We start from the raw sequence: 13,794 nt of genomic DNA, 5'->3' as shown, positions 1-13,794 counted from the left end.
ACAGATCGATGTGTACATGAACAAGGTTAAGACAATACACAATGGGCTAATCTTTAGAATATGGTAACAGGCAGTTTGGCAACATTTTGGTAAGGCGTTAAAGGTTACTAGGTAGGACTTTAGCAATAATCTGAGAACTACACAGTTCAAATCACAGATTATTTTATCTCAGAGAAATGAGAGATCATGAGACATGTCATGTGACATTTTCCGGAAAATTCCGATCGTGATTTTAACTAATAAGCACTTAGAAACAATTTCGCTGCTAAAGTGCAGAATCGCCCACTTATTTGTTTGGCGCTTTTTACAAGAGTAAGAAGAATTGGATTTTTGTCAATTATCTTTGACTTTTTAAGTGAAAATAGGTCGATGTGTACATAGATAAAGTCAAGAGTGTGCGCAAGGCCATTTTTGTGCAATTCTGGGATGTTTTTTTAAGTGAAAATAGGTCGACGTGTATATGGATACCGTGTATGTGCAATTCTTAAAAACGCAGGAAGCGGTTTGCGATTCTGCACTTTCTCCCAATTTTGCACCTAATCTTCGTCATGATTAAGCATTTATGTTCCATAAAAGTTCTAGTATAAACGTAATTCGGCTAGCAGATTGCTGGAAAAAATGTTGAGTTAAAATTAAAAAAAAAAAAAAATGCCTTTACTTCATGAAAACAAAATGGCGTCCAAAACAAAACTAGCAGGTTGCTGTAGCAGGGTTGGTCGCCAAATTTTCGCCAAAAAATCGCTCAGTTACCATAATGTAAAGATTCACCACACAATGCTTGGTTTGTGGAATTTTCCGATTTTTTTTTTAAAGTTAAAATAGGTTGATGTGCACATGGACACTGAGTTTGTGCAAGTCGACTTCTTGTTTTGGTTTTGTGTAGCGGGCAGAATAATTGAAACCATCTTGAAATTGGTGCTGATCCTTGCTGGCACCGATCTTGGCGTTAAAAAAGAAACGATTTGCTAAGGGGTACTGTAAATTTTAACCCAAAATTCAGATGAATAGCACAAAACTATCTGCATTAAGGCAAACAAAATATGCATTACATTCTCTTGAAATGCACAATACTTGCTTTTAAACTAAACATTAATTCCTAATTTAATTTTAACCAAAAATTCAATTCCTGCATATCACACCAACTTCCCAATGTACACACCGATGCTCAGCAACTACTAGGTTTGGCATAAATTTAAAATTAAATAATATTAATGTCGTACATGTTGTAGAATATTTATGAAGTGTATATAATTAGGTATAAAGAATTTCTTTTAGAAGCAACAGAAGCATTGTTTCATAAGATATTAAGATTTATGGGTAACTCCCTACTACTTTATGAGACTGACTACTCGATTTTACAAAAAGGACTCGTGGAGGGAATCAGGATCATTTTCAAGGACTTTAAAAATATAACAGCAAAAGTCTATTCATAACAATGAAGAATGCATACAGATCGTAAAATTCCTTCCTTAATATTCATTTACGTATAAAAATGTGGAAAATTAAATGCCTATCCAAATAACACAAACCTAGAAATATTTAAAAATACTATTTCAACCACAATTAAATCATATAATTTTAAGTTTTCTAAAAATTACATAATATAAGAAGTATTAAATCACACTCACGAGTACAACACTAAAACTGAACTTGTATACTTACCGTAATGAAAGTTTCCAACATCAGGGTCCCAAAAATATACAACACTTTTTCGAGAACTCATATTTTATGAATCGAATATGCAAATATTAATTAGTTCCAGTTTCATACAAAATTTGGAAATGTAGAAACAGCTCCTGTATTACACTAATTCTTAACATGTTGATTAACGAATTGAAAACAAATCAAAATTCCACATATAGCGTTGCCAATTCAATAATAATACACGACAAACACAGACAGGCGAAGATCACTGTCGTGCGAAGGAGAGCCAATTTTGTTTGTGAAATTTGATATGCAAAAAATCGTATATAAATGTCAACCGTATCGGATTCAGAGGAGTGTTCAGCACTTTCCTACATTTCAGCTACTTCAAGTAAAGGTAAGTTTGCAACATTTGATTCCGTTATAGAACAACAGGGTTAAAATGAAAAACAAAAGGTCAGATGATTAAAAAATTGTGAAGTGACTGTGAAATCAAAAGAACAATGATTTTCTGTTTGTGCAATTCGATATGAAAAAATCGTAAATTAAATGTTAATCTTTTGTCTCATCATCTATCTAGTTGTTTGATAGAGTTGAACTGAAGTGGCAACATAAGCCATCGACAAGTGAAAAGAACAGTGACGGGTGTTTTGTTTATGAAATTCGATATGCAAAATATGTAAATAAATGCTAATATTATCGGAATCAGAGAAGTGTTAAGCATTTTCCTACATTTTAGACCCTTTACTGCTTTACCCGGATTTGATCGAATTCTACTTATGAAGTAGAAGAAGAAAGAAGAACATACGAGGTTTCTGGAACATGATGAGATGCCATTGACATTCTACGCATGTTATAAATAGTCCATATATTACAAAATATGTGTTACGGACAGCTTTGTAAGTAGCTACTTACCCATTGTGAAGTTACGCTGCTTTTTTTTTTTTTTTTTTTTCTGAGTTCGACAGTGGATTGAGTAACAGTTTCGAATTTGCAGCGCTTCTGTGTTCGCTGGATTGCATCAAGAATTTGATGGTTCGATTATTTTTATTCATCTGAAAAGTATACAATTTTGAGCGTTCATGAGACTGAAATACTTCTGAAATGGGTAAGTGAAGGTTAAAAATTAAAATTTCTCTGTATTACAAGACGACTTCAGTGTTAATGTTTACAATTAGGCTGATAAACTTGCTGAAAACTTTCCGAATGCAACAAACGTAGTAAACAAACTAAAAACCACTAGCTTACTAAGCAACCTTTACGTAGAAAGAAAACCTAAAATATAAACTAAGCCTATTTTTACTATGGCTGACAATGATGAAACTAAACTGCAGCTAATGTAACAAGTGCAGCTGTCGCCAGGATTAGGATCGAAATTCCTTCTTTCTGGAAACGACATCTGAAAATATGATTTCTCCAACTAGAAGCACAATTTAAAAATGAAAAAATAACTGTTGACCATGATTTATGATTATGTGATAAGTTCCATCAAACGTGCTATTTTGTCACAAGTAGTTGATATTTTCCTGAGTCCGCTACAAGACAAGCTATCTCAGCTGTTGTGTAAAAAACTTAATTTGGCAGGCAAGGAAGTGGAAAATATCTTCCTAAAGACATTGTGACTTCAGCGTCTACCAGTTAATATGCACAGCATTATATTTGTTAGTGGTGAAGATTTGTCAAAGATAGCGAAGATGGCTGATAAGATTTGGGTATTAAATCCTACTAACCCCCAAGTAGCTTTTGCTTCGTCTATAACCGCAAACATATGATTGATTGTATACTTACAAAAACAACTTGACTTACAAGTTTCTACTTTATCTAGACAGCGAAGTTGTCGCTATCACCGTTAACGATACAAATCAAGAGATAAAAGTTACAGTTTTAACAACCCCAGCAACATCTGTTACTATCACAAAATATTCGGCGGCAAGTCATTTAAGTATAGACAACCATGTAACTTCTCATCAGGATAGGACAGATACAAGTACAAGAGACACTGTGTCATCTCTGTGGACAAATATGGTATTGACTAACCATCTAGAGAACAACTCCCTAGAGCCTCATGAGGCTGCTTCTAGAGTTTATTGGTTTTGACAAATAATTTACATTGCTATACAGAGACTATGTGCCTTATTGGGGTCTTGCACGATTGCATTCGTAATGTATTTGGAGCACAGTTTCTAACAGACAAATTTAACATTTAAGAAGTGATGCATCTAAAACGAGATTCAAACACATGTTACACTGACGATACATACTACACTAAAGGAATGATACTTACGCATTTTACGCTTAGCACAATTATAATGATACAAAAAATTTGAGACATTAATACTATTGAACATGCAATACTAGCTGATGGTGCGATATACTGCACTTTTGACAGTTATACATTTGACAGGTTAATGTTGGTGTTTATATTCATACCTTGGGTACATGAGACACGTTTTTGGCATATATTTATGCATATAGGTTGCATGTTTCAGTTGGGTTAGTGTATTTGCAATTGCAGTGGATATACTTTTAATACTTATTGTCCTTGTTATGCTGATGGCAGTCGGTTGTGTATGTTTAGTGATTTGTGAGGTGCTTCGGTTACTGAATGCTGGTTTGCCGATCTCTTGTTCATTTCGTTATTTTACGGATGGTATATCTTCCTTCCTTGGCTGTGCAGCTAGTTTATTTGTTTTAGTCTGTAGTGAGTACTCCTGTTTTTGACAATTGGCTTTGTGAACTCCACTCCTGGGTTGGCAGGATGCTTGATATGCATATTGGACAGAGGTAGTGTTCAGGGTCTCCTTTCCCCCCCACATATAGATCTGGTACTGAAAGATTTCCTTCGAAGAAGTATGTGAGGAAGAGACCGTGGCCGGAAATAAATTGTGAGAGAAAGTAGGCGGTGGTTGAATGTTCTTCATTGACTTGATGCCTTGTGTTCGACTTCCTTGTGGAGAGACGTCCCGTTGTTGCTTCCATTTTTTGTTGCTATTTGTCTGACTATCACCTTTAGTTCTTAACGGCGACAGAGTGTTTCCATTGCTATTCCATTTTTGATGTAGTACTGCCTCGTTTGCGAGCATATTGGCTCTCTTAGTCCTTCTGTATGATTGTAGCCATTATTGGCCATGCGATTATGACTTTCGCTGGGGTTGATCTAATAGTTTCCTGAAATTGAACTATTGGAGAATTGGTGTAATGGCTTTTTATGGCATAAATCGACGACTGAATGCCAGCTATTACGCGGATGACGTCTGTTTGTTCGCTTAGTAGAATGTTAATGCTATATTTGATGGCAGCCATTTCCGCTTGATGGACACTATTATGTTCTCGCATGTACCCTTGCCATTCGCTGATGGGGTCTGTAGTGGAGTGGAGGGTAGCTTCTCTGTTCACTTTGTGTTCGATTATGGATTCGCCTGTGTATACTTTGAGAGTTTTTGGCTGTTGGGAATCCGTGAAGATGCAGGTTAGGTTGTCAAGAACCTGTGCTGGGTGAGATGTGTATTTGGATGGTTTTTCTTCATAGTCATGGGGGTGGAACGTTGTCTCTTAGTAGTTTGCTGGTTTTTGTAGTTGAAAAACCATGAATTTTATTGCATCAATTTCCGTTTGATAACTTATTATACCTGCCAGGATCTGTAGAGCTAGAGCTGATGTTGTTGCGAAACTTCTGACGATGTTTAGTAGGAAGGTGCACGTCACTGATTTTATCATTCGCGCTTTCCTTGCTGACATGGGAATTGCCCAGATGGCCGCTCCATCTTATTAATTACTGTGTTTAACAAGATCTTCATTATCTGGTGGTTTAATGCCTAGTTGTATCCTCGCACGGTCTTGTTGGCTTTTGCTATAGTTGCTATAGTTGATATTGTTTTGCATTTTTCTTTCAGGTGTTGGAGGCCAAAAGAGCCTTTGTCTAGTGTTAGTCCCTGGTACTTAACTGCAATAACGCATTTGATTTTGTTGTCCATTCTCAATGTGGGGTTTCTGGAGATGGTGCGACCTGGAGTGTGTACGATTAGGACTTGAGATTTTGTGTGTGAGACCTCTCGTTTTACCCGTCGGCATAGGTCATTGAAGATTCTCAGTGTAGCGTAGTAGTTGTCTTGGAGTTTTTCTCTGGTGGGTCCACTAACTACGAACACGACATCATCAGCGAACGCTACGATTTTGGTATGGGGTGGTTAAGGGTCAGCGCTCATACATGATCCCTGTAGACATCCTCTGCTTTGAGTCTGGTGACAATTTCTTTGTTGTAGATGATTGTATTTTGTCTATCGTTTAGATAATCTGTAGTTAGCTTGAACAAGTTCTTCGAGCAGTTCATCTCTCTGAGGGCCTGCTTTATTGCCGGCCACCAGAGAGAGTCAAAATTATTCTGTAGGTCTAGGCCGAGTGCAGGTTTTGGCTCTTGTTGGTTTGAATTTGGTTTATTGAGCATAGATTGCTGATTTATTGCGTTTGAACCCGTACTGGCACTGATTTATGTTATTGGTTTTGTATAAGTGAAATTTGTTCCTGCTAATCAACATGTTCTCTAATAGCTTATCTGTGGCCGGGAGCAGATTTAATGGGGCAGTATGAGCGTGGGTACTCTAGGAGCTTATTTTTGGAGAATAGATCAAAAATAAGCTTCTGGAGGATCTGACCATACTTCAAGCATGTTGGAAAGCACTTGAATTTTAATCATTTGTTGAATAGGATTAGCAGCAGGTTTAGACCTACTTTGCATAAACGTTTTAAGGCTTTGTTGGGGATGCCGTTCGGGCCTGGTGCTTTTTTTATTATTTAAGGACTTTACATGATGCAGAAGTTATTTCTGGAACTGTTGATAGTCGGGTATTTTCGAAAGCTTCTGTCATCACGGATATGTCTTTGTTCTTGAGTGTCTTCATTGGCATTGTCCTGTAGAAATACATGATTCAAGGGAGTCAATGGTGATGCCATTAATTTTGGAACATTGCTGGTGGCTTTGTGTAGGCTTAAATACTTTGAAGGTAGCTATTCTATGATGCAAATGTGACGTGGTGCAAAAATGACTCCATGATTTAACTTTGTTTCTATAATCTGCTTCTTGTAGATGGCCCTTTGCTTGCTGTGTTCGATCCATGCGGTTTGGCGGCCAGCTTCAGATGTGCGCGACTTCATCTTTCTTCTTAATGCGCGATGTTTTGTCGGACTGTTCTGAGTTCTTTCGTCCATCAGTAACACAAAACATTCAGCTACAAGTCATTTAAGTGGAAACAACCACATAACTTCTCATCAGGATCACAAACAAACACTTCACAAATAAGACCCCCGTCTCTCATTGATGACAGAGGGTAAAGAGGAGGAGCTAAGTCGTCTTTTCAACAGCGACAAAGAATCGGCCACACAGATTTCAATAGATACAGGGTCAGAACTTTCCAAAATTCCTCCATCACCTCCAGATAACAGAATCGTCTCAAAATTAGAATTGTTTGCTGAAAAGGGCACGAAAATCAAAACATATGGCCAAAAATTACAAGTTCAATCTTGGACTTAGACAATCGTTCAGATGGTCCTTTGTAGTAGCGGAAGTGAACAGACTCATAATAGGCATGGATTTTATTGCGAATTGTAACTTTTCTGTAGATTGTTTCATGAACAAGGTGTTGAATGGACTAAAATTCGTATTTTGCCATTTGGGTGATATTCTTTCAGATACTCCAGATGAAGAAGCTCATAGACATCGTGTACGAACAGTCCTTGGCTAAAGGAGTATGGTCTATGCATTAGTGCGGCAAATTGTAAATTTGTTCAAACTAAGCTTTTATTCCTGGGATACGAAGTGTCTGCTGAAGGACTTAAATCTCTTCCAACGAAACATGATGCAATCAACAATATCTCGGATCCAAAGTCATTCACTAGTTTAAAACGATTTTTGGGTATGGTTAATTTTTATCACAGATTTATACCAAACTGTGCAAAACTGCAACAACCTTTAACAACATTGCTCAGTGGTATCAAAAGAAAATGCAGGAAAGAAATAACCTAGACAGAAGAAACAAAAAACACCTTCGACATTTAAATGCCACCAATTTAACTCATCCACCTGAAAAGGTCAAAATATCATTAACGACCGATGGCTCCGGCACTGCCATTTGAGCGGTTTTACGTCAGGTTGCGCACAAGAGTTAACAAGAACCCTTGAGTTTCTTCTCCCGGGCTTTGAGACCAACACAACGAAAATATTGTGCCACTCACAGAGAACTATTACCCATCTATGCAGCAGTGAAACATTTCAAACAAGTATTAGAGAGTCTATCTTTTACAATATACTCTGATCACAAACCAATAACAATTGCCTACCGACAAAATTTGGATAAAGCCTGGCCAAGGCAAGCTAGACAACTGTTATATATTGGTCAGTTGTCTAATGATATCCAGTTAATAGAAACAGCAATAGCATAGCAATAGAAAACTGCACTTCGATCTGCGAAAACCACAGTGATGGATTATTTTTTCAGAACGGCTGTGGTATCACCGCAACACGTGTTATTAGTATTTCTGGTTGCATTGAGTCGTGCCTATTTATAAGAATTTTTCTTTAAATAATGACCACCAATCTGCACTAATATTCGAGCATGAAGATACACTATTAACACATAGTTAGTTTTAGTTGGTTTAATTACACATTTAGTTGGGGACTATACACATCAATAAGAATTTTCTTATAATAAAATAAACACACAAATATTTTGTCGAGTTTCACTGTATTATTTGAAAAATAGTATTTGAGAGCATCACATGTTATTGCGTGAAACGCTCACCGCGTTAACATTTTTCACTAATGAAGCACATTTAGTAAAAATAATTTCTGTAGCACATTTAACACATGTATCGACACAATGTTTTCACGTCATTTATCGAAAATCACTGCTGTACACCACTGGTCACAAAAACTGAGTAGATGTATGTTGCCGATGGCGAATTCCTCGATTCAAGTTACATTGGCCTTCTTAAGAATGCTCCATACGATCATATGAACGACTTGAAATCCCAATAATTTTATTTGAATTCCATGAAATAACTCGGTAGATATGTAAAATGATGCGTTTAGTGTCCATGGTTTTCTCGAATTCCAGTCAATTTCTCGAAATTGCGTAAATTCGCGTGGGTTGAGATGGGTGAAAATCTATTGCGGCAGCATATCTGTTGGCTAAGGTTAACAATTTTTGGTGGTAATGTTTAGACTTCGTGAAATTACTAAACAGAAATTGTTATCACAACAAAATGTTAAACTTAAGCATAACATTACAGTTAACAAAAGAGACATAATTTGCGTTACGTCAAATTTGGACGGAGACAAATGTCAATACATGCAACATCCATGACACCGCGGCTAGAACCTAGTATCTGTCCTGAACCTGTTTGCTTACATCTACTTGTCTCCTACAGATGGCAGGTGGCGCCATCTGTAGGGTGTAACCAAAAGCGCAATAGATCATATTTTGTAAAAGCAAGAAAGGATAAATATTTTGATATCGAAATCCAGGGAAAAACAAGAGTTTCAATCGACAGACTAAAGCCATATTTTTAATGGAAGACAAATATATCCCTTTCCAAGAATCACATTCCGAAAACTCAGAACTTGGCGAAAGACCTGACCTCAAAGCTACTGAAGAAAATTCAGGCACTCGGCGTGGAACCACGACTATCACAACAGGCAGACGTGTGAAGTTCTATAGCTACTGAATCGATTGCGTTCTGTAATCTCTGTCATTGGGAAAGAGGTGATCACATCGATTTATTGTCTCATCTAGTTTTTGGTAAATTTAAGTTGAAGTGGAGTGGCAATATGAAGCTATAAGGTATTTCTCCCGCCTTCTCTTAGCATGCCTCCGTAGTGTAGTAGTCAGCACTCTGGGCGCGTATTCGAGGTCCATGGTTCGATTCCCCGCGAAGGCGTTGCTCATTCTTTCACTTCTCCTGCTTCCAAAATACCTAATGTCTCTACAAAGCCACCGAGAAATCAAAAGAAAAATGACTGATTTTCTATTTGTGAAATTCGATATGAAAAAAATGTAAATAAATGTTAATCTTATCGGAGTCAGGGAAGAGTCTAGCATTTTCCTACATTCTAAGAGTTACGATAAGTTCAGCAATAACAGTTACTATCACAAAATATTAGGTGATGACTCATTTAAGTGTAAACAACCATGTAATTTCTCATCAGGATAAGACAGGTAAAAGTACCGGAGCCACTGTGTCATCGCTTTGGGCAAACATGGTGTTGCCCAGGTGTAATAACTGTATAGAGAAAAACAACTCCCTGAAGCCCCATGATGCTGCTTCGGGAGTTTATTAGTTTCGACAAATATTTTACATTGCTATACAAGGGCTATGTGCCACATTGGGGCCTTGTATGATTACATTCGTGATGTATTTGGAGCACAGGTTCATACAGACAATTTTCACATTTAAGAAGTGTTAAAATTGTCACTTAGAACGAAATACAAACACATGTTACACTGACGACACACATTACACTAAAGACATGATACTTAGCATTTTACTCTTAGCACAGTTATAATGCTATAGAAAATTTGAGACATTAGTTGGCGTTATTCATAAAGATCTCCTCAAATAGATTAAATAAAATAAACATTTTATCAATAGAATTGTTAGCGGCTTGAATTTCAGGTATTATAGATGAGATTTTTTTTAAAGAATATCAGCAATGGAGAAACCTTTGAAGAAAATGCATGCTTCTTTCACTAACTTAAATATATCTAAGAAAGCATTACTGCCAACTTCTTTTGTTTTATCCTGCATTCTGCCTGATTTCTTAAGCTCAGTCGTAGCATTCTGCACAGTGTTAAAGGCCTTGAGTGATGTTTGCTTAAGAAATTCCAGGAGTAACCTGCGTGGATTTAACCTTGCTGACTTCCTTACTGGTATTACTAGTATTTTTAACTATTTTCGGGAACTTTGGGCACCCCCTGTAATTTGCTGTGTGCCCTGTTTCTAAGCAATTGCAATACTTAACAACATCTAATTTCTTAGCTGAACAGTATGAAGTTTTATGTGGGCTGTGCATTTTACGCAGCGTGGATTAAGTTTACAAGAATCGGAATGGTGGGGGAAGTGTTGGCAGTTGTGACACTGCACAACACCCCCACTCACCTTGTACTCGACAATTTCAACATAAAAGAACATGAAGTAAGTGATATCATAAACCTTCTCAACACCTTTAACATTTACAAGCTGAATTTGGAAGAGAGGCATTGGTGCACGCGACCTAAGTCTGTGCAATTTCTTTCTTTACCTTGAAACCTAGGTTCAAAAGTTCATTTTTGATTTCACCTGGAGAACAATCAATTGGCAGACCTTTGATGATAACGACTTTGATGGGCTTATCCATATTTTTTTGAATAAGATAATGTTAAACATTTTTGGCCTCAAGATTATTTGTGATTCCTCTGTGGTCATCACTAGTTTTAGGAAATATTTTAAGAAAGTCACCAGTGACTTTTCCTGCAAAATTTAACTTAGTATCTTCACGTAATTGTTTAAGAAAGTCAGAATATTTACAGATAGGCTTGTCCATAATTGGCTTAATCTTAGGTTCAGCAACTTGAACAGCTGTTTGCGTATCCATATAGGTTTCAGTGCTATCACCTACTTCATTTGATAGATTCTCAAACATATTATTTACCGGAATTTCCATATTAGGCTTCACGAGCTTGGGAGGGCGAGCCGTATTTTTCGGCTACGTAAAGCCATCCGCATCAATCTGTTTCAAAAAGCGGTTTTGAGATATTTTAGAGGGTCTTTTGGCTTTACAATTTCGTTATCAACAACTGAATTATTGCCATTAGGATTACTAGCATTTGAACTGCATGAATTAGCAGTTTCTTGTACAAGAGATTTATCAGATTCACTAACATTGGAATACTAGTACTAATTTGCATAACAGCTTTAAAAGATGATTTGTTGGGACTAAATGGGCGAGGGTTATTAAGCATAACATTAAGAGCAATTTTATGCATGGCATTGGATTCCATAAACACAAGATCATCATAACTGACATTTTTAAGATCAGGATATAATTCAACATAAGTAGCACACTTACTTTGGAATAACTGAAGTAAGCCCTCGGCGACTCCACGTTTGCGCTGAAATTCCAATAACCTTACTTGTTTGATTTTATCTGACGCTGCACTATTGATTTTTCCAGTCCATTCATCACTAATTAGCTTCATGTGTTGTTGAATTATCTCCACATTTTTCGTAGCAGATTTAAAGTTCTCAAAATTAAGTTTATCCTTATGCCAGTCCTTATCCAATATGCAATCCGCACTTTTCACAATTTCATCAGGAAGCTCCGCCACAAGGTGACGGGCTGCTGTTTTGAAATCCGTAACAGACGTTGACCGAGAACTTTCCCCTGCATGATGAAATTTTTAGAAATAATCCACAGTCAGTAATAATAAGCTCACTACATAAAAAGGAAGCACCATCAAAGTCGAAAAACACATTCGTAGAAACACGATGCAGAAAGATTTACACATGAGCTCGAGGCTCGGACGATAAGTCCTGCCTAAGTTAACAGGAGCGATAAAAAGTAATGACGTACCTGCTCGGCAGCTCAATCCCAGTCTATGAATCAATCAATCGAATGATTTAAAATAATGTTCAAATATTCTTTATAAATTTAAAATAAACTAAATTCAGTGGCGCAACAGCCCTAATAGACCAAGGCCAGCAGTGCCCCGAAATCTGCTTTCTTGACCGTGGGCCCGGAGGTGCGTAAGCATAGGCCCTGAACAAGTGGTCAGCTTGTCACAGTACCCCCAGTATTTAGTCTCCAAACGAACTTGGTACTCATTTTATCGACCCAAGGAATGATAGGCTAAGTCAACCTTGCCCAGTCCGGGGATCGTTCCCCCGATCTGTGGTGCTGCTGCGCTATGCGCTAACCACTGCGCCACCGGGCCTCTAAAGTGCATAGTACTGAGTCCTCCGGAAACTGATTATATTTAGAGCTTAATGCTGTGGCCTGCGGAATTGACCACGTTAAACAATGAACCTCCAAAGAACGACCAGAACATGGAAAGAAGGAAAAAAAATTATAGTCTTCTGCCTGTGGTGTGCCATTGTTTCATTAATTCCCATTTTAAAGTGGTTTTTAGATATGAGGAAGGGGCACACTAATGTTACTAGCATGGGGTTGCTTAGCTGCGCTTTTCGCAATCACATCTACTGTTTCATTTACTTTAATCCCCGTATGGGCAGGAATCCATTGAAGCTTGGGCCTCAGACTTGCAGGAATCGAAATTAATAATTTTTGTATGTCTTGGTCTATAGAATGCATACTGCCGCCGCGCTGGATGGCCTGCAAGCTTGACATTGAGTCTGTGTAAATGATCTTATACTTTCTATTGCTAGCAGTAATATTCAGAGGTGTTTTTAGGGCTGTAAGTTCTGCCTGAAACACTGAGTTACTGGAATGAAGCTTCTTAGCCCAGAAATGGATTATGAGGTTACCGTCCATTAAACACCAGGCACTACAATGCCGAGCTCTCCTTTGGAACCACCAGTACAGTCCGATAAAAAGTTAAAAAGAATTTTTCTGTGGAACGAGATGTCTCAGGACACCATACGGAACTTGTATGCCTCAATGCCCGCCCTTATCGCATCGTGAAATCGCGCTAGAGGTGGTCCAAAAGAGTACTAAAACTTCCGCTCATGTGTATGTTTTTCTACAATACAATAAATGATCCTTTCTTCTTTGATTTTCTAATCACTTACTTATATCAAAAGTAGTACTTACATATGTAGAATTTCGTTTCATTTTGTCAACTCTTTCTTTAGGACATTACATCATAATCAAAACATTACATCGTACATTAGAACATTACATCATACATTAGAAGATGAAAGTTTAGATTTCAAGTGCTTTAAACATATCCACAAGAAACAGCGCAAGTTGTGGCTTTTCTTCATGAAATTTCAACGTTTCAATTTCAGCAGTGTAATTAAGAAATTTGCTATTAGCAAATTAATAAATTGAGTCGTGAAATTAAGAAAAAAATGTCCTGAAAATTTAGTCAAAATAGTTCCAAAAGAAGAATCAGTTATAGAAATGGCTTCGTTCACTAGGATTGGAGCACTCTTATAACG

The 13,794-nt window shown here is 37.3% G+C and overlaps 1 protein-coding gene across 1 annotated transcript in view; it reads right to left on the bottom strand.

Annotated features, from left to right (window-relative positions):
* The window catches only part of HDAC3 (histone deacetylase 3), a 54,545-nt gene extending 52,621 nt beyond the window's left edge, over positions 1 to 1,924 (bottom strand). The window contains exon 1 of the mRNA XM_035359886.2: positions 1,663 to 1,924. Within this exon, the coding sequence (XP_035215777.1) occupies positions 1,663 to 1,723 (61 nt within the window). The 5' untranslated portion in view covers positions 1,724 to 1,924. The remainder of the gene's footprint in view (positions 1 to 1,662) is intronic.
* Positions 1,925 to 13,794: the final 11,870 nt, after the last annotated feature.

Source organism: Stegodyphus dumicola, chromosome 5, assembly GCF_044657685.1.
Source record: "Stegodyphus dumicola isolate Sdum_Otavi_A_Nest chromosome 5, ASM4465768v1".
Taxonomy (NCBI): Eukaryota; Metazoa; Arthropoda; class Arachnida; order Araneae; family Eresidae; genus Stegodyphus; species Stegodyphus dumicola.
This window is presented reverse-complemented; position numbering and strand designations above follow the sequence as displayed.